This window comes from Durio zibethinus, chromosome 10 (assembly GCF_047325235.1).
Source record: "Durio zibethinus cultivar Kanyao isolate XHJ-2024 chromosome 10, ASM4732523v1, whole genome shotgun sequence".
Classification (NCBI taxonomy): domain Eukaryota; kingdom Viridiplantae; phylum Streptophyta; class Magnoliopsida; order Malvales; family Malvaceae; genus Durio; species Durio zibethinus.
Window position 1 is genome coordinate 9,923,271 of NC_143171.1, and position 18,918 is coordinate 9,942,188.

Here is an 18,918-nt window from a genome sequence, read left to right on the forward strand (position 1 = left end):
GATTGCATTAAAAACATAAAAAAAAATTATGCCAAAAATTCATTAAAATTAAAAGTGAAACAGATCGAACGACAAAAAAAATATATAAGTTCCTAAATCCTGAAACTATGAACTGATCACTCAATGAAACATAGGTTAGATAAAACTGACATGATTAAAACTTCAATGCCATTCATCACCTTTCAATTCATGATTTCAAGTACAAAGTACAATTTGTGAGTTAAAAAAATTAGTTCAACACTTGCTATGAACTTATCTAAACACAATTAAGCAACTCAGATAACATAGAAAACAAGCATAACTATGAAGGAATTTCAAAGTTCTCAAAACAAGGTAAGAGTCACAAGGAATATTTTGTCCATATAATAGAAAATTTTTTCAAAACACCAAACTGCATCACTTCACCAATTAATGCTAATCTTATTGAAATGGCTTCCTTAAAGTCCTGTTAATGCAATTTCCCTTGCCTGTCTTTACCTTCTATGAGTTTCACAAAACCTAACAAATATAGCATAAAAACATTAGCAAGATTACTCATGCATTATTACTAATAATGAAATAGTCAAATGTATTGGCATTTTCTCTAATTTGGGGCCAGAAATAGAAAAAAGAATGAGTTTAATTGAAATTTCAACTATATAGTCTAGATAACATGGTAGAAGAAAAAAGATAGGAAATTGACAAGAAAACATGTTTGTGCCAATTTTTTCAAGGAGTTACGCAAACTAGGTTTATAAGGCATGTCAAGAAACCTAGGTCTTACATTATCCATGATCAAGAGTTTTCTAGTTTCTACTTCCCTCAACAACAACCTATCAAATTCCTCAGTCTCTATTTGAAAGGCACAATAATAATCCAAACTGTAAATAGAAAAAGAATGCTTTCGTTTGTGTACAACTTTGAAAACTAAGAAACAATAAACCAACAGAAAAATAGAAAAAAGAAATAATTGACGCAATTCCATCAAGAGAGTTACTATAGATACAATTTTAAATACATTATCCATATATTGCATATCTGAAAATCTATTCGAGTAAAATAGATGCTCAAATTCTCACACATTTTCTTAATTAATCCCAAATCCCAATCAAGTTTCTATTCACTCAAATCTATAACAGCACCAAGACGCAAGCAACAAATTAAAATTGAAACCATAAGTAAAAAAAAAAAAATTACCTCTGACAATAACGATATATCCAATGGTCAACTTCTAGGACATAGACAAAGCCATGTTTTTTTTACCCTTGTTGTCTAAAAACTCCACTTCTCTTTTTTTTCCACTATCACTTCCGTCACTATAATCCCCACAGCCACCACCTTCTCTACTGCTTTTAATTTTTTTTCTAATATTTACCTTTGCCTCTAATGCTTTTTTTCTATTTTCTTTTCCCATTCTTAGACTTTCCAGAAGAGTATTATTTTTAGGCCCAAAAAAATGGGCTCATCAGTACTAACCTAGCTTGGCTCAGCCTTTTCAGGCCATGTAAGGTGACGCAATGAAGCCATAACCATGTTTATGAATGTGAAAGAATTATTTTTTTTTTTAATAAAGGAACTTATAGATTGGAGATAGAAAAAAATTAAGGGTATTATAATTTGAATATTAAATTTATTAAATGTAATTTTTTAAAATTAAATGTATAAATTAATTGAGATAAATTTTGGATTTGCAAATGAATTATTTTATAATTAAGATATGTTTATTATGAGCTTAACAAATTAATATGATTAAAATTTTGACAAATTAAAAAAATATAATCTATTACTTACTAATAAGAAAATTATCTCATTTCATTTAGATTTTATTAATGAGTAGCAATATAATATATATCTTTTAAAGTCTATTAAAAAATAAAAAAATTAATTTAAAAATAAAACATATGAGGGTATTTAATTTAAAAATAAAGCATTATTTTTTAGTTGACTTACATTGAGTTTGGGTCAGATTCAAATTATAGTGAGATTGATAATTAATTTCTAAGCAAAGAAATTCTTATATTCTTTTTTTTTTAATAATTAAGTTTTCCTTTTATCTTATTTTTATTCATGAATAAATCTTTTATTAATAATATTATAAAAGAAGTTCTTATCATGTGATCTTTTGTGTTTGCAATTAATTAAAATTATAGGCACGTCATAAATCAATAAACCATTTTTTTTATCAAATGTATTACAGAAAATCATGACAATTGTCATTAAAACTCTCATCGTTATGAGAACTGAGGCATATTCTTTGAAAGCCATAAGATTGATGAAGGAAATATCACAATATCAAATGGATCTGAATGATGATGATATTGTGAAGCATATTATCAAGGCAATCGTATGATTCAGGAATTGATATGATCTGGATGTATGCTCATTAGGAAAGATGAAAAGAAATATCAATTGTTGAAAGATACACATTTAACCCTTATAAAAAAGAATATTTTACATGAGATTTGGACGAGGCATCCAAAATATAAAACATTGATTAAGAAATTTGTGAAAGATTATGTGAGAATGGGAACAAGGAGGAGTGCAACCCTTTCTATTTGCTTGAGCCTTCGTAATGAAAAAAACAAAATTCCTAGATATCCATGGATAAGAAATGTAAATATAAAACTATCAAAGGAATTTTTAGATTCTATTCTCGTTATTAAAAAAGTGATATGTACTAATTAGGAACAAAGCTTAATGAATATTTAGTATGATTTATTAAGAAATTTGTTTATAGATTCAGTATTGATATACTATGTTTCAAATATATGTATGATAAGTTTTGAATATTTTTTATTTCTTAAGTATTATCTATTATGTGATAGTAAAAAATTAAATCTTTTTTAATATATAAAAGCATATATTTTCAAATTTTCATTAAAATATTTGGTTATGATTTTTTTACTAAATAAAAAATTATATTTATTCCTTTGATAGAAAATCACTCAAGGGATTAATATTTAAATAATTATCTAACTTTTTTTTCACAAATTTAATGAATCAAATGGATCACAATATTTAAAAAAAAAAATTTTGTGACAAAAAGAATTTTTAAGAGATATCATTAGAAGAAAAAAAAATAACCAGTAGCCAAATGAGTTACTATCTTCAGATGAAAACTCATCCAAATTATATCTTTAAACCAAGAAAAGTTCTTATTTTTAGAGACTTTTTACCATTTTGTGGACAAATTCTCCAAAACTTGCAAAGGAAGAGTTGGATAAATTGTAAACTACCCTGAGTCTGAAAGCCAAAACAATTATAATTGATGAAATTAAACATGATCCTTAAGAAATAATAAATGATAAAAATTATTATGCAAGTGATGAAGCTAATGTTAGCAGCAAGTATAAGCCTTTTTACGATAGTATTAGGAATAATTGTATTACATATTAAATTTTATTTTATTTTTATTTTAAAATTTATTTTATAAATTCAATAAATGTATAAAAATTACTGTCTTCATCACTTGATGTTATGCATCATTTAGTTTATATTGTTTATAATGAAAATTTGTTTTTTTGTTATTAGGTTGTCCTTAAATGTTATCAATATATTTTTTTCATTTGTCTTTATTTTACAATCTATTTAATTGCTTATTGAATTGAATTAAAGATTAGTTTTTATGTGTAGATTTTCGACCAACCTTTATAATTATCTCATTCTTGACAAATCAACCTAAGGTATGTTATAAGCTAACTTTGCTATATATCTTTTTTTTATTATTAAATATGGAAAAATCTGCATGGTCATACATAATATTATTTCACATTTACATTGATAAAAAAAATAGAAAGTTAGATATATAGATAGATTTTGCGATATATGATGTATATATACATGATCTCAAAATAATTTTATTTTTTAATTACATTTTTTAATGGAGAATTTTAAATAGGTCAATGGAATCGAAAAAACATAGGCAACGAAGGCGGGATATTTTAAACCAATGTGAAACTAAGAGAGATGTCTGTTCACGTAACTCTTTGTTTGGAAATTAAAAAACTTATCCCATTTCAATTGCTTCATTGTTGACGATTTCAACACCAATTGGACCAATGAATCCAATTTGGTTATTCCAAATAAATATATAGAATGTTTGTCCAAATATTATCAGATTTGCTAATGAGTCACCTTTATTGGTCACCTCTACTGGTAATAGTTCAGTAACACAACCTAATTCATGGCAATATTTGTAACAAACAATAGCCATTCCATCAACGCCGCTAATGCCGATGGAATCACCTTCCATTCCAATCAAGACTCTAACATCTCAGAGAACAATGCAATTAGCAAAAAGATTATTGTTACAAACTTCATAACCATTGATGATGTCAAGAAAAGATTCTTATACACATTCTACCCTTATTAATTCCTCTTTAAGATTGCTGTTTAGCTTGACATGTCCATCAACTACAACTTAGATAGATTTAAACTTTGATTTAGCTTTTTATCTTTAAAATAATGTTGATCATTCCTCACAAACTACATTACATTCATTATGTGAATAAATCATTTTTTTTAAAATACAAAAAAAATTTCTTTATTATTTTTATTTAAATTTAAACTGTTAATGTAGACGATAACGAACCTATAGAGGTAGATGGTTGTCAAGTTGAGTTTGATGACAAAAAAAGTATAAATTAAGTGACATACACAAGTAAGTTACAAATAAGTTATATTATAATAGTTAAAAAATAATTTAATTAATACTAAATTCAAACAATTATAAATATTATTTATAGGAAAATATCTAGAACCGTGAAACTTTGAAAGACCCACAGAAGTTTGTAGAAGTTGTGGAGCAATAATGTGGTATTAAAAAAGAATTGATAAACATAAAAATACGAGAAATCCAAGGTTTAGGTTATGTTGTCTGAATGAAAAAGTTCAACTACCTCTATTGAAAGAAACTTTTGATTTCTTAAAACGATTGCTTGATCATAATGGAGGAAAATGTGCTGCGAAATTTAGAGATAACATTTGAGCATATAAGTCCATGGTTGCATTCACCTTTACTGATGGGGTTATAAATAAGAAGATTAATGATGGTGGTGGTCCATATGTTTTTAGAATTAGTGGATAAAATCATTATAAAATAGGTTTTTTATTGCCAACTAATGGTGCCAGGCCTAAGTTTGCACAGTTGTGTATATCTGATACAAAATGAGATTACCAATAGGTTGGGGACCATGAAATCTAATGAATTTAATAATAGTTTGGATAATGAAATTGTTTGTGGCTTGCTGGCAGTGCTTGATGAGCACAACCAACCAGCAAAGGTATTTAAGATGGCAAGAGATAGGTTTCAAGAGTCAGATTATGTGCCTGTAAGTATCAAGCTGATTGGTACACGCAAAAAAAATGATCGACAATATAATTTACCAACTGCATTAAAAGTTGCTACTCTAATTGTTAGAAATGGTGATGAATCGACAAGTAAACGATATGTAGTTATACAAGAATATGGACGTGGCTTACTATGTATCAGTGAACTGCATCTAAGTTTTATGATAATGCAATACCCGTTATTATTTTCATATGGAGATGATGGGTATCACACTGACATAATGCATAGAGAAATCAAAAGTAAAAATTCAAAAAGAAAAAAACTTACCTAACCACAATACCATGCTTTTTGACTACAATTTCAAGAAAATGAATTGCATACTCTAATTGGTAGTGGTCATTTAACCCATCAATATTTGGTTGATTGTTTCATGAGCATGCAAGCAGAAAGATTTAGTTGGGTAATAAGAAATCAACCAAAGTTACGATGTGATGTCCTACAATGATTGAAAAATACAATCTTGAAAGGAGACATAAAATCTTCTTTTGTTGGGAAAACGATCATTTTGCTATCATCTATCACTGAAAGTCCAACGTATATGATGCAAAATTATCAAGATTCAATGACAATATATAGATAGACAAGTCCTCTAGATTTATTATTAACTTTCACATGTAACCTAAATGGCCAGAGATTAAAAAATTCTTAAAGTTAATCCTTAGACAAAAGCCTGAAGATAGGCCTAATGTGGTCATCAAAGTCTATAAGATTTAGTTGGACCAGTTAATTAGAGACTTGATAAAAGGAAAACATTTTGGACGAGTTAGAGCAGGTTAGTAAATTTTATCTTTAAAGTAATTTATTTATTCAATCTTTCTTAAATAACAATGACTAAAATTTACAAATATCTTGGTACAGTAATATACACCATTGAATTTCAAAAAAGAGGTCTACCACATGCTCCAATTACATTTTTTCTTATTCTAGATGATAAGTTAACAGATGTATCCTTAGTAGATCATTTGATATTTGCAGAGCTTCCCATTAAACAAGTAGATCTTATTACTTACAAAGCAATTGTTCAATTCATGATACATGGTCCATATGGAAATGCAAACATAACATCTCTATACATAATAAATGACACGTGTTTTAAGCATTACCCAAAACAATTTTAGTCTCAAATAATTATTAGTGAAGATGGATTTCTTATATATAAACGAAAGAATGACAATAAGACTACAACTATAAGTGCTATTGAATTGGATAAAGCATGGGTTGTTCCTCATAATGTCGATTTAGTTGTAAAATATGATTCTCACATTAATGTTGAGTTATGTAACCAGTCTAGATGTATCAAATATTTATTTAAGTACATGTGTAAGGGAGAAGATAAAACGACATGTTTGATTTAAGAGAATGCATCAATCGATAAAAAAATTGATAAAAAATTTGTCACTGAAGTTGATGAGATCAAAAGATAAGTAGTATTGTCATTATGTATTAACTTTCGAAGCATGTTGGAGAATATTTCAATTTGATATACAACACCATGAGTAAGCTATAGAACGATTAATATTCCATCTACCACGTGAACAAAATGTCATTTTTCATGATGATGGAAATTTACATGACGTTTAAGTAGGCCAAATGTAAATAATACAATGTTCATGGAATGGATGCGAACAAATGAGTTACAAGAGGATACAAGGAATTTAACCTATGTTGATTTCCTAATAAGTGGGTTTGGTGCGAAAGTAAGAAGGAATGGAAACCTAGAAAGAGAGAAAAGTCTATCGATAGATTATTTTATACTTATCCATCTTCTAGGGAGAGATATTTTCTAAATATACTCTTCAATGTCGTAAAAGGCATTTGATCTTTTAAAGATATAAGGATAGTTAATAGGATTGTTTATCCAAATTATAAAGATGTTTGTAGAGCATTGGGATTGCTTGAAGGTGATTATGAGTGGCATGAAACGTTACATTAAACATCTCTATGGGGACATCAACTACATGATCTATTTGTTACCATTCTTTTGTTTTATGAAGTTATAGAACCAAATGAGTTATGGAACAAGAATTGAGACTTACTTTTTAAGGATATTTTATATCGATAAAAAATGGCATATAGATGACTAGACCTAAATTTGACTCTTGAGCAATTGCAAAACTATACTTTGTTTGAGATAAAAAAAGATAATGAAACAAAATGAAAGATCATTAAGGGATTTTAAGACTATTCCTTACCCTAATTTTGTGTCAGTCATTTATGAATGCAATTGTTTAGTTTTGAAAAAAATGAGTTATGATAGAGATGTGTTATTATGGAATTATAATAACCTATATAATAGACTCAATGGTGAACAAAAAGTTGTATATGATACTATTATTCGTTCCGTGGATAATGTTAGTGGAAAATTTTTTTTATTTATGAAATGAAGGTACTGAAAAGACATTTTTATGAAGAACAATTATTTTTAAGATCTAATCTCAAGGTAATATTATTGTTGCAGTTACATCTTTAGGTATAGTTGCTTTATTATTACCTGAGGGGAGAACAGTGCACTTTAGATTTAAAATTCCTATAAAGTTAGACAAAGACTCATGTTGTGATGTTAAGCAAGGTAGTTCACTTGCTAAACTATTCTGCAGGGTAACTTTGATCATATAAGATGAAGCTCTAATGTCACACAAACATGCATTTGAAGCTGTTGATCGCATGTTATGAGATATTATGCATTCCAAGGATCCTAATTCTGAACAAAAGATTTTTTGGAAAAAAACTATGATATTAAGAGGTGATTTTAAGCAAATATTATCAGTGGTTTCTCAAAGTAGCAGAAGTGACATTATAGTCGTTACAATTTCTAGATCTGAAATTTGGGAACATTGTCAAATATTTACTCTCTTTATTACTATGAGATTGAAAAATCAATCATGCAACTCAATATTAGACTTTAGCTAATGGTTATTAAACTTGGGTGATGGCAGGTTGTCTTTAGTTGGACCAAGTGAAAGTGCAAATTCAACATAGATTAATATTTCAGATTAGTTTTTAATTCTGCATGGGAATGATTCAATATGGCAAATTGTTCACTATACATATCTTAATTTGAAAAATACATTCAATTATCCATCTTATTTAAAAGATCGAGTTATATTAGCACCGACTAACGAAGTAGTTGATCAAGTCAATACTTACATACTTTCAAAGCTTCTTGGTGAAGTAAAAAAAAATCTCAATGCTGATAGGATTTCACCTGCCTCAGCTAATGTTGAAAAACAGTCTATTTTATATCCTCCATAATTCTTAAATTCACTTAAATTTCCCAAGGTACCTAATCATGAAATTGATTTGAAAGTTAGGGTTCCTGTTATTCTTTTACGCAACATAAATCAAAGTGTTGGTCTTCGCAATGGTACTAGATTGGTTTTCACAAAATTGGGCTTTAAGATAATTGAAGCTGAGACAATAATTGGGACTGATGTGGGGATCAGTTGTTCATCCCTCGAGTGGAAATATCCTATTCAAAATCAAAATGGCCATTTACTCTAACACAAAAATAGTTCTCAATCAAAGTTTGCTTTGCAATAACCATAAATAAGAATCAAGGACAAACATATGAAAATGTTGGCATGTATTTGCCAAAAGTGGTTTTCACTCATAGCCAATTATATGTAGCTGCTTCCAAAGTAACATCACTATAGGGATTAAAATTTTTAATTGAAAACAATGATCATGATATTCATTCAGGCATAAATAATGTTGTATACACTGAGGTGTTTAATGATGTTTTCCAAAAGTGACACACTTGATTTAATATTTAATTGTTTAATGTATGCATATATTTACAAATTTTTTGCATTTTTATTCTAATTATATTTAATATTTAAATAATTCAAAATTTTCATTTTTTTTCTTATAGGGCATGATGTAAGGTTACCAATACTTGCAACAGTTTCAACAATTGAAGACTAATGGAAGGTTAAAGTAAAAATCACTAGAATGTGGGATGTTGTGAATGCTAATAAGAATTGAGAAGTTATAGGTTAGGGAATGATTCTGTTGGATGAAAATGTGAGAGCTTTATTTTCCTAATTTATACATAATAGATTATTCATTTTATATATCTCTAATAAAATTATTCAATAAACATTTTCTTTTTTTTACAGGATGATCACATTCATGCAATGTCATTAAAAAATTTGGCAGACAAGTATCGTACACTACTAATGGAAGAAAATGTTTGCATGATTCAGAATTTCAAAGTTTGTAACGTGTCTGGCTCTTATTGAATTGTGAAAAACAATTTGATGGTCTACTTCAAACCCAATACATTTGTCAAGATTGTTAATGGTTTGAATAGTTCACTTAAGTTGCATAAATTTGAGTTTCTAGAGTTTGATGCTATTTAATCACATTATCTTGATAAAACATATTTGACAGGTCCATTGACTTCAACTTTATATAATTCTTTTTAATTTTGTATTTTATATTAATTTAACTAATTATTCTTTGAAACTATTTGATTCTTAAAGATGTTTTTGAAAAATCGAGCAAGATAAGTTCAATTATGAATCAAGATGTTTAAGGTGAAAAAGTTAATAAAAGGGTATTAGAAATAAAAAATGCAAGGTATGCATTGAGAAATACTTAATTACATAATGCATATGTGAAATTAATTGTTTAACTAACTATTTTGATTTTTTTTTCTTGTAGTGGAACTCAATGGAAATTGCTATTTGGGGTGGAGTTGCATATCAACTTGATGACAGTATTCTAGCAAGAAATAATGAAAGTATCATATTGGTTGTGACATCCACTGTTGCCAAACAATTTAAAGATAAGTAAAAAAAAACTATATTTTAATTAATTTAGTTTTAATCCCAATTATTTAAAATAATGTTTCTTATATTGAATATTTAGTTTAGGTAAATACAATTTATCATCTACATCATCAACAAAGTTATACAAGAATTTGGATATATCTGAAGCTGCTATAATTCTAAATAGGTACTTCAATAATAGATATAAAGTTATGTTAAAAAATATTGAAGCATAAAAAAAGATATAATGCATTTTACAAAATATATATTTATAATTTTGGATGCAAATACAGTTAAATTATTGGTGATTCTTAAGTCCAAAAGTATCTGACACCAATAAAAGAAGTCGTATCTTCTAAAGAAATATTATTTGCAAATAGGATATTGATAGCTGATATTTATCATGTCATGAATAACAATTCATACAAGGTAAGAACTATAGACTTTAGTTAAATATATTTCAATTTAAATATATATTGTATTAGATAATTGTTTATAATTTAATACTATTATTTAAATTTTAAATACTATTTCATTTTAGTTTTTACAAGAACATAATTTCGTATTATATATTAACCTCAAAATAATTGAAAAAGACAAAAATTTGGAAAACCATATAGATGCTGAATATTATGATATTACTGGAACTCCTACAAACAAAATGTACATGAGAGTAAGTTATTACGTATATTATTTAAATATTTAAAATTATTATTTCTCTTAAATAAAAAAAAAATTTATCTTAAAATTATATAAATTTGCAAGTGTACAAAAATAATAAAAAAAGTTGAAGATGTTATAAATTGAATAAAATTAATTTGAAGTGATAAGACTTTTAATTTTTATTTTAATATTTTGTTGGCATAATTAATAATATTTTTTACAATATTTTTTGGATGATTTTTCTTCTTCCAATATTATTTATCATATATTTTAAAGTTTATTAATTTGTTAATTAAAATTTTATTTTTATTATGATTTGATGTTTTAATTATATTATTTATATTTTATATATTTTTTAAACATGTTAATAATTTAATAATATTATTTTATATTATTTTAAATTTAAATAAAATAAAAATAATTCGTGCATCATATGGATAGTAAGTTAATTTAATAATATATTTTTATATTTAATATATATAAATTATTATGTTATAGTTTGTATTGATATATTAATATAATTTTTTTAAATTTTTTGAAAAAAAAAATATAATTTTATTAAAATTTTAAATAATATTATTTTTATATTCATGATTTATAATAATTTAAAAGATAGTTTTTTATGCCGTTGACAGTAATTCTATAATAAATTTTCAGGATGTACCAAATTCTTGTCTATATTTTAGTGTACCGTGTGACGATGAAAAGATGAACGAATATACTTTAGATTGATTTTTATATAATTTTGTACCATGAAGATTAAAGTCCCATGTCAGCAATTGGATTGTCCACTGTCCGTCCTGTTTACTACGCTTTGCTGTAGTATTTTCCACCCTTCTGTTGAATGATGATGATTACAAAACCAACGGCTGTAATCTCATAAAGAATCTGATCCGACGGCCACAAAGGGCCAGATTATGAAATTTTACGTTACCATAAGCTGTAACAAAATGCAATTATGACTTCCTAGGGAAAACTGAAGTGAAGTCCCCGCCAAATATCTTCCTCAGTTCAGTTAATACCTCTTTTAAAAGGGTAAAGAGTACCCCTGCCCTTAGCCCCATAGGCCATAGCCAGTTTACGCCCGCTTGTTTTTACTTTCATATTCAAGACACCTGTTCTTTGTGAACTGGACAGTGATTATCACGACCCTATACAGAGCTTGGACTTGATTTCTCTCTCCATAGACAAAGCAAGAAACAGAACTTACCGTATTTTTTTTCTCTCTTACCCAAGACAAAAAGTGTTGAGGTTAGGCTTTGACTCCGGGGGACTCCTAGTGTCTACAGTTTTTGATTTTTTTTTTTTTTTTGGATAAGCTCGTTTCACTTATTGGTTTCCAGCATTTGTCTTAAAAGATCTCTGCCATATCCACAATCTCTTTCTATGACAGCAATGGAAAGGAAAAGTAAGGAAATTTACTGCCTTGTTAGAGACCCATTTGCAGTAAATATACACCAAAGAAAGTAATCTTCATTTATTGTTGTTGCAATTTGCAAGAATGCAAGTTCATGTTGAACAAGCAAGAGCAATGGTTTGAAGTTTCAACCCCTGCAAGTCTAAAAGTGCATTTAAAAAGCAAGAATATCAGTTACAGTGTGTCACTTTATCTCATCCTCTGACAGACTCATCCAGTCACCTTCATTTTCCTAAAGGTTAATTGGCTCTTTTTTTCTTTTTTTGAGTTAAACGACTACGTAAAACCCAAAACGCCCTCCAGTACCAGGCACAGGTCAGTGAGCACAGCTCCAGTGATTCTCTACAACTTTTCCAAGACACCTTTCTGCCAAAACCAAAACCCAGTCTTTTTTTCCTGCTAAAAAGGGTTCATTATATGGTCTAATCAAGAAACCAACTTCAAATTTAGCAAAAAGCCACCATAGCATTTAGCAGAGTGAAACAAAAAAAGAAATGGGTTGTGCTACTTCAAAGAAAGAGGAAGATAACGTTGTGTTACTGTGTAAAGAGAGAAAACACCTCTTGAAATTAGCTGTGGAGCGTAGATATGCTCTTGCTGATGCTCAATGTAAGTATAATCAGTCTCTTTATGCGGTTGCAGCTGCAATAAGTTTATTTGTAGCAAGACATTCCTCTCCTTCTTCTCCTTTCCTCATCACTTTCCCAGCTGCTTCTAATAATGAGGCTGGTGAGATCCCTATTATCAATCCAATGTTCCTTAAACAAAGGCCAACTGAGCTTACCCATGAAACCATTCCTTGTCAATCCTCTCATTCTAAAGTTTTTCTGAAGAAAGGAAATCAAGATCAAGGACAAGAAGAAGTTCCAAGAACTCAAGATGATAAAGAGGGTTGTCTTGAATCCGTGGAAGACGAGCAAGAGAGTGAAGAGGAAGAAGACGAGGTTATTTGTGAGCATTTTTATGGTGAAGAAGCTCCGCCAGCAATGCCATCACTAGAAAAGGAGTTTGCATGGGATTTCTTCAACCCTTTTGATGGAGTGAAAACAGAGGTAGTGAGTAGCGTTAGTGGCAGTTCTGATGAGGAATTGAGAGTGGTGAGAGAGAAAGAGGGAATTCCTGACCTAGAAGAGGATGGCGAGAGAGTTATGAGTGGGAGAAAGGTTGAGAATGTGAAACATGATGGTGATGGGGAGAATAAGAATACAGATTTGAGAAATGGGGATGATCAATATGCAAATGTGAGCCAAGGTGAAAGAAATAGTTTCAGAATGATTAATAATACACCCACAAATGAGAGGGAGTTGTTGGAAGCATTGAAGGATGTTGAGGACCATTTTCTTAGAGCATATGATTCTGGTTTGGATGTCAGTAGAATGTTAGAGGCCAATAGAGTTCAGTTGCAATCTGGTTTGGAGGAACTTAAAGGTGTGCTATGTTGTCTTTCCCTTTTGTTTTTTTATTCTTTCTATGTCATTTTTTCTGTTTCTTGAACATGCTGAGAGTGTTCATGTGATTTTCTTAGAAATATTCATGTTCTTGTTTCAGGCAATAATTTTGTTGTTGCAAACGGTTTAAGAATAAGAATTGGTAATTTTCATTTAATTGAAGAGCTTGATTGATAGGCCATTCCATTACCTAGGAGACCTCTGAACTAGGAATATGAATTCATGGGCTTATTTACCATCCCCTGGACCTCCACAGCAATGTATTAGTAATACTTTTCTTTTGATTTGAGGAATATATATACTTCCATTTCATTCAAATGATGTCACCTGTTCCATGGTCTGCACATATCCATTTTTGGCATGCATTAGTTCGTTAAATTGTTTAACATGCTGTCTGGCTGCAGAGAGCTCGAATAAACTAATCCGGTCAATTACTTGGAGCCGGTCTCCATTATCCCGATCTTCTTCCTGTAAAAGCCTTGTTTCATGTAGTTCCAGAAGTTCTTCTACATGGACAGAATTAAAGACTGATCTGTTTGATGATTTTGGAGGAATGGAATCTGGAAGCCACTCATTGACCCTAGGAAGGTTGTATGCTTGGGAAAAGAAACTCTATAAGGAGGTGAAGGTATTATAAACATAATTCCATTGCTGACCAAAGATGGAAACATTTCCTCTCTCTTTTCTCGCACGCAAACACACATTTTAAATGTTTTCTTTCGTTTTACTTTTTCGCTTGAACCACTTAAATCCTTTTGCATTATTTACCATGGATGGTTGCTGCCATTACTGCACACTATTCTGATGTTTAAGTTCTAAAATTTGAAAGTAAAAAATTAGATTATTATTATTATTTTTTTGGTTTAGACAGAGATGTGAAAGCCTGTTGCTACTCTGTAAAGCTTACAAACTGAGAAGTTGTTTACGGATAACAAATGGAAAATATTATATTTGCTTGATAAATTTTTGTCCTGCCCTTGCTTTTCACTTGGTTTCGTTTCCCTTGATCATTCAATTGAGAATGTAGTCCGATGTGGTGAAAAGTCTTCATGATCTATGAAGAAACCATGTATTTATTTCCCATAAAATGCTGTCTTTAGACTGCTACATTTACACAAGAATGTTCTCCATGCTCATGTGGATAGTCTTTCAGACAAATTGTAACTGCCTTTGACACAATGAGTCTAGCAAGTTTGATTACATGTTTAATGATTAATATGAGTTGAGATTGATTGGATTGCAAGTTTAATAAGCGAAGTAGCATAAAACTAAACATATGATGTGGATTCCAACTTTATAGTTTTGAAATGTTAAATTTGCATAAAAATGAAATCAGTTTTTGAGTGCTTGAGTACATCCAAAATTCATGTTTTTGTAAGCATTTGCCATAGCTGCCTAACATGTTATAATTCACATGCTCAGGCTGCAGACCAGACCAGGAAAACTTATGCTAAAAAATGTTCTCAATCGAGAAGCCGTAGTGCTAAACAAGATGGCCTCTATGCCGGAGACAAAACCAGAGCTGAAGTGAAAGACTTGCATAGCAGAATCTTGGTTGCAATACGTAGTGCAGAAACAATCACCGAGAGAATTGAAAAACTAAGGGATGAAGAGTTGCAGCCACAACTTATTGAGCTGCTACATGGGTATGAAAGTAAATGACAAAAAAAATTCAGATGTATCAGATTTATTCATTATGATAATTTCATTTCTTCTTCTGCAGCCTAATGAGGAACTGGAAGATTATGTTGGAATCACATGAAACCCAAAACCGCATCATGTTTGAAGTTACGTCTTTCAACTGTCCTGCTTATGGAAAGTTTTGCAATGACTCTCACCGTCTTGCCACTCTTCAGCTTGAGGCAGAACTTCATAATTGGCTTTCTTGCTTTGTGGCATATTTTTCTGCACAAAAGGCATACATTGAAGCCCTCACTGGATGGCTTTCCAAGTTCATTGCCCCTGAAGTTGAATTCTGCTCCAAGAACAGGTCTTCAGCCCCAGAATTAGGAGTCAATGGACCACCATTACTGGCAATATGTCATGAATGGTTGGCTAGCTTTGAGAAGTTGCCAAATGAGGCTGTAATTTGTGCATTGAAAAGCTTTGGGAGGGATATCCGGGGACTTTGGGTTCAGCAGGGTGAGCAGCAAAAACAGAAGAGGAAGGTCGATGGACTTGCCAAAGAACTTGAGAGGAAGGTCTTGGCATTCCAGAGAACAGAGAGCAGGATTCTTGGTTCAAAACTCTCTGATCAGGAATTAGGAGTGAATGTACGGAATCGGATTGAGTATTTGGCGGAAAGAAAAAATCTGTTGGATATGTTCAGGAAAAGAATAGATGCTGAGAAAGTAAAACACCATGTTAGCATGGAAGAGACTCAGCAGATAACTGTGAAAGGATTTCAAACAGGATTTTATTCAGTTTTTGAATCCTTGGCTGAGTTTTCAAAGGCATCTGTGAAAATGTATGCTGATCTTGTGGCATATTGTGAAAATGCCAAGGTACCCGAAGATGAAGATGAAAAGGAAAGTGAACCAAGCTATGTAGAAGAAATGAGCTCCTATCTCTGGTGTTGAATTGGCTGGGAAAAAGAAAGTACTAGAGAAGAAATTGATCATCTTAGGCCTTCTATTCTTGCAGTTCTCACAAATGGAGTTTCATAATATTTATAGCAAGCTATTGTTGTTAAATTTGCTAATTGTAAGTATTAATAGTCTTATCCAGATGCTAAAGGATTTAAATTGCACCAAATTCTCACTGATTTTGAGGTCATGACTTTCTTTATTTTCCTTTTTTTTATTTATAACTTTATAATGGGAGATCACGATTGGTTGTGTTCCTCACTTGTTCCTCCCAAGTTCTTCTTATCAACATCAACGCTGTTAATGGTGTTGATCTCAAAACATCTTAAGCTGGTACTTTGAAGTGAAACGCTATCCATCTCAACGAGAAACTTTTGAAATCCAACGCCATCTACGCTCACAAAGCTTTGAGAATAATCCTGGTCCAATGATCTACGATGTCCTTGTTCTGATAGTGGAGGAAACTTGCCAATTGTTCTTCGAGAACCTCTTGAAGGCTGCTTGTTCATGAAGTTGTCAACTGAATAAAATGTATCTTCTAGTTCTTGCCATACCTGAGTCATTGTAGGACGGTCTTTAGGCATTTTCACTACACATCTTAAACCAAGTTCACCCATCTTCAGCATTATTTCCATGTTGCAATCTGGCTCAGATAAAAGACTAGTATCAAGGATTTCGTCGATGCTGCCCCTCTCTATACTGGGCCTAGCCTGCATTTTTAACAGCTTATTTTAGCACACGTGTAGTGTATAAATTGGCAGCTTACCAAAATCATAACGGATAAATTAACTAACCCAATCAATGATATGGAAATTTGGTTGATTTCTAGTTGAATCCACAGCCGGCCGGGCACAAACAAGTTGCAGAAGGATAACACCAAAGCTATAAACATCACTAAATGGACTCAAATGAAAACTTGTACAATATGCAGGATCAAGGTATCCTGGTGTTCCTTTGATCTGGCTACTCACATGTGATTGATCTCCTATAGGTCCCATTTTCACAAGTCCAAAATCTGAGACCTTGGCTTCGAACCCGTCTCCAATTAAGATGTTGCTGGGTTTTATATCACGGTGGATTATGCTAGGCTTAATCCCATCATGTAAGTGAGCTATTCCTGTTAAAAACAATTTAATTTCAGGGTAAATCTGTTAACAATATTTTATACATATTTTATATTAAAGTTAAACCAATTTTTCTGTAGGAAATCTACCTTTGGCTGCTCCAATAGCTATGTTTACTCTTTGCCTCCACGTCAAGTTTCTTCCTCCTCTTCCTGCACTCCAAAAAGTGAGCAAAACATGAGGTTTTTTTTTTTTTTTTTTGGTTTCTTGTCTCTGTAAAAGCTGTTTTTGTGACTTGAAACAAAGTGGGGAACTTACCCATGATATACTCTAGTAAAGAACCATGAGGTACATATTCATAAACCAATATTTTTGCACCTTTTGGTCCTGCTACAAATGCAATAAGAATTTTCCTTTCTTAGATTCTTAGTGCTAACTTAAACAATTGATCAATTATTCAATGACTTGGAGCATAATTTACGTACCAGATTCTTCACAAAAACCCACCAAACTTACGAGATTGGGATGATTTACTGTTGACAGAAGCCTGACTTCTGTTTCAAGAAACCAGTAAAACAAATCAATTATCCACTCCATGATCTAAAGTCCCTCAACTAAACTTTAACCGTGATAAATTATACTATAATTGTGCATGTAGAATTAAGGCGGCTTACCATTTGTAAATTCTTCAACGCTTTGGTATGACTCAGCATGAGCTCTCTTGATTGCTAACGTACCTTCAACTTCAAAGGTTCCTTTATAGACATTTCCAAATGCACCAGACCCCAACAAACAGTCTTTGCTAAAGTTCTTGGTAGCCTTCTCTAGCTCCTCTAACTGGAAACGCCTCAAATTTAATTTCTCAGCTTTCAGACTTCCTATTGGTTTATTTTCCCCGAGAATAAAGATTAGTTCATGAAATAAGGAGCAAGCAATTTAATGGAAGAATAACTTTCGATTGAGAATAATGATTAAGCACTTTGACATTCTGAAAGCTGTTAAACCTACAGAATTGACATTTGAAACAGAACTGCTAAGCATGAAACGTTTCTAAAGCAAGATAGGGGTCTAAGCATAACCTTGACGGCTCCATCTCTGGCAAATCTTTCTTCTGCAAAAGAAGAACAAGGAGGATCCCAGCAAGACTGTTAAAATGGCAACAATAAGAACTGCCCACATTTGGTTATGATTATGAGCATGATCAGGTGTTTGAGAATAATCTCTTGCCCCTGCATGTAATAAATAAGTAAATGCCCCAACCCAAAAAACAAAAATTTGTTAAATCAGCTCATTTCTTCCATTGGTCCATTTTTTGAAGACTTTTATTTAATTTTCTTATGGACTGAACAAATTCCTTGACTGAAAATAGGCAGTCAGAGGATATAGGAAAAAAGAAAGCAGGTAAGCTAAGAGCAGTTTCGTAAAAGACTGATCTCTAGCCGGCAAACCTTATTTTCAAACACAAGTCTATATATTCAGGAGTCACTCTCCAAGTTATCATGGACTTGGTCTTCTTTTGAGACGGCACATAGGCCAAAGAATACATAAAATTTTAATGCCATTGTTGGAAAAAAAAAAGTGCATAGAATCTCCATGTTCTTAAGTTCAAAAACTGTCATGTAAACACAATAGACAAGAAA

The 18,918-nt window shown here is 30.8% G+C and overlaps 2 protein-coding genes across 2 annotated transcripts; one reads left to right on the forward strand and one right to left on the reverse strand.

The window, feature by feature from the left end:
• Positions 1-12,002: 12,002 nt before the first annotated feature.
• On the forward strand, positions 12,003-16,471 carry LOC111292284 (protein ALTERED PHOSPHATE STARVATION RESPONSE 1-like). Its single transcript, XM_022884579.2, has 4 exons — positions 12,003-13,609; positions 14,034-14,257; positions 15,052-15,275; positions 15,353-16,471. Exons 1-4 carry the CDS (start codon positions 12,676-12,678, stop codon positions 16,206-16,208), a joined length of 2,238 nt encoding a protein of 745 aa, XP_022740314.2. The 5' UTR covers positions 12,003-12,675; the 3' UTR covers positions 16,209-16,471.
• Positions 16,454-18,517, reverse strand: LOC111293296 (putative serine/threonine-protein kinase PBL11; the record flags this gene model as incomplete). The annotated part of the gene is made up of 7 exons (XM_089766740.1): positions 16,454-16,924; positions 17,009-17,331; positions 17,428-17,490; positions 17,597-17,656; positions 17,764-17,832; positions 17,953-18,156; positions 18,358-18,517. Coding segments are annotated over 7 exons (1,350 nt in total), but the record flags the coding sequence as incomplete, so codon positions are not given.
• Between the last annotated feature and the right edge of the window lie 401 nt (positions 18,518-18,918).